Below are 2,500 nucleotides of genomic sequence, written 5' to 3'. Positions count from 1 at the left end.
TTCTCCGTAACTTTACGCTCTAGTAAAGGTAAGTTATTTTGTGTTTCGCTGTGTTATTGTGTTGTATTTTTCAAAAAATGTATTTGGTGCGCCTGCACCAAAAAACTCCTTTGATTTAACGGTATTGCATTGTTATATAAGTTCTTTTAACAATTCAATTCGCTCAAAATTAGTATCCATTCATTGTAGAACTCTTCCACAAAGAGGACAAAGAAGAAACAAATGTTGCCTAGCAACAGCGAAAATTGTATATTTAAGTAAAAGACAAAATTCACATTTCAAGAGCAATTATAGGACATCAAGTGTTCATGGGGCAGAGGATATTGAGTATGGTTCTTCTGTCTGTAGAAAGGTCAACATTATTTGCTAGACACACACACATACACACTCGCACACACTAAAACCAAAGAGAGCAGTATTGAGTAGTTTACTGGACCCCGAACTCCACGTTTCGAAGTGATTGCAAAAGCTTAACAAAAAGAGCGGTGAGCAAATTTCAACCAAAAAACGTTCTACGACAATATAAAACACACTCATGCAGCCATCCAAGATAGATTCACAAGGAAGCGGGTAGTTTGAGTTCAGTTTTTAGTAACCTCATCATGTGCTAGGATCTTCCGTTGCATTAGCTTTTCATCACTTCCCGCGTATGAACTCTTCTATCAGTGTTGCAATGAGTTCAGCCAATAACCACATCCTACTAGCGGGGCCGTCCTTTTGAATGCAAATGGTGTGGTAGAGCTCTGGTCGTATCTGGTACAGATCTGTAGACTTGCAACGGATGAGGAAAGGTAATCAATAGCTAAATTTTCTTTAACTTCTCAAGAACACGCAACACGAAAATCCTGTTTTATCCATGCACGCACGCGGCAGGGTAGTGTAGGTACAAGTAGTAGCAACAAGCACACGTGGGGGGGGGGGGGGGGGGGGGGGCACACCAACACGGGCCACAAATTGAGAAAAGAGACAGCGCAATGGTATCCGATATACTAGGACAAACATGTACTCATCACAATATATTGAAGCAAAACAAAACTATATTTACTCAAGATTTGAACTCGGATAGACGGCTGCTTCCGCAAATTCAGCTCCAACGAACAGCGAATGGATAGAGACTTGATAGTTTAGAGCGATCGAACATGCATTCACTTCAGCCGAATAACGCAAAGAACCGTTTGACGGAGGAATGGGAAATTGTTGTTGAAAGAGAACAAGAAGGCATTCGAATCGAAAAAGAATACGTGTACGATTATGGTGATCCAAAGACGATATGTAACAGCCGAATAAAACTCAACAAACACAAGTTAAATCAAACGGAAAGAATCAGTTTTCGGTTCATGTTGGACACGGTTAAGCAACAAAGCAAGAGCGCAAATAAGCCACACCTAACAGCTAAAGATATCCACAGCGGTACCAGCATCATAATGATGCGGAAATAAGCGGTTTTAAAAAGGCAATATGTAAAACGAAACAAAAGTAAAATGTCTAGAACATACGAAAACACAACACTGACACACAAGAGCTGGAAAGTGTTTACATTCCAACGTGTTCCACTGCGCGGAAAACGTAAGGCACTAGTCACACTAACTACAATTTAAAGTGGATTAGAAAGGCCAGGTTGGTCCACTGGAGAGGATACGTGCTCTCCCACATTGTTGAGTATATAGCGCAAAGCAAATAGCTAAGTAAGCAAACCATGTAAAAGACATCGCATCGAGTGAAGAGGCGCGCAGCAGTGGAGATGACAAAATGGATCGACCGAACTACGAAAAAAGGGAAAACGAAACCCGGAGGAGGGGGGAAATTAAGGACAAAAATGAAACCAAACACTGATGTTCTTGTTCAGTATGTGTGTAACATATTTAAAACAAACCCAACAAATGAACAAACAAAACCAAAAAAAAACCATTCAATTGAAACCGAACCGTGTTTTTTGCATGAGCTCTCAATCCTTTATTTGAGTTCGTTTTAACATATATCAACATTTACTTTCTTTTTTTTGTTGTCGTTGCTTTCAGCAAACACACCTAGACATAGACGTATGTTCCGTTTCCGGTGCTAAATGTAATGTTAACTTCTTCCCTTGGTACATAGGACGCTTGAAGGAAGCTACGAATGGCGTACTAATGTACCAAATCTACAATCTGTGTCACCACAGGCGTTACATTCGATGTACTTGATAACATAAAATGACCGCACATGTCCCGTGCCTCGAACACAACAGCAACGGCACAGCAGCAATCCAACTAACTTAAAAACGCAACACAAATAACACCATTGAACAAAAGAAGGAAAGAAAAAAAAAGAAAGAATATTGTTCCCTGTCCTCTTCGTCGCGATCAGCAAAAGACAAACGGAAACGGTCCTTTGACACCGGTACTCTAAGATATATTGTCGCATTTCATGCTCCGTCATTCGTTTTCCTGTATTATGCGGTGCTTGGTGGAGGGGTGTTGGTCGTCTATGTTTCCGGGACGACGTCATCGGCAAGCCAGAAGAA

At 40.8% G+C, this 2,500-nt stretch overlaps 1 protein-coding gene across 2 annotated transcripts in view; it reads right to left on the bottom strand.

Moving 5' to 3' along the window:
* Positions 1-1,985: 1,985 nt before the first annotated feature.
* The window catches only part of LOC126568970 (cryptochrome-1), a 3,424-nt gene continuing 2,909 nt past the window's right edge, over positions 1,986-2,500 (bottom strand). For both annotated transcript variants that reach the window (XM_050225704.1, XM_050225703.1), the window contains exon 6: positions 1,986-2,500. This exon is cut by the window's right edge and continues 205 nt beyond it. In XM_050225704.1, the coding sequence (XP_050081661.1) occupies positions 2,462-2,500 (39 nt within the window). In that variant the 3' untranslated portion in view covers positions 1,986-2,461.

This window comes from Anopheles aquasalis, chromosome 2 (assembly GCF_943734665.1).
Source record: "Anopheles aquasalis chromosome 2, idAnoAquaMG_Q_19, whole genome shotgun sequence".
In the NCBI taxonomy this organism is placed as follows: Eukaryota; Metazoa; Arthropoda; class Insecta; order Diptera; family Culicidae; genus Anopheles; species Anopheles aquasalis.
Note: the sequence above shows the minus strand (reverse complement) of the source record. Positions and strands in the feature narration are given on the sequence as shown.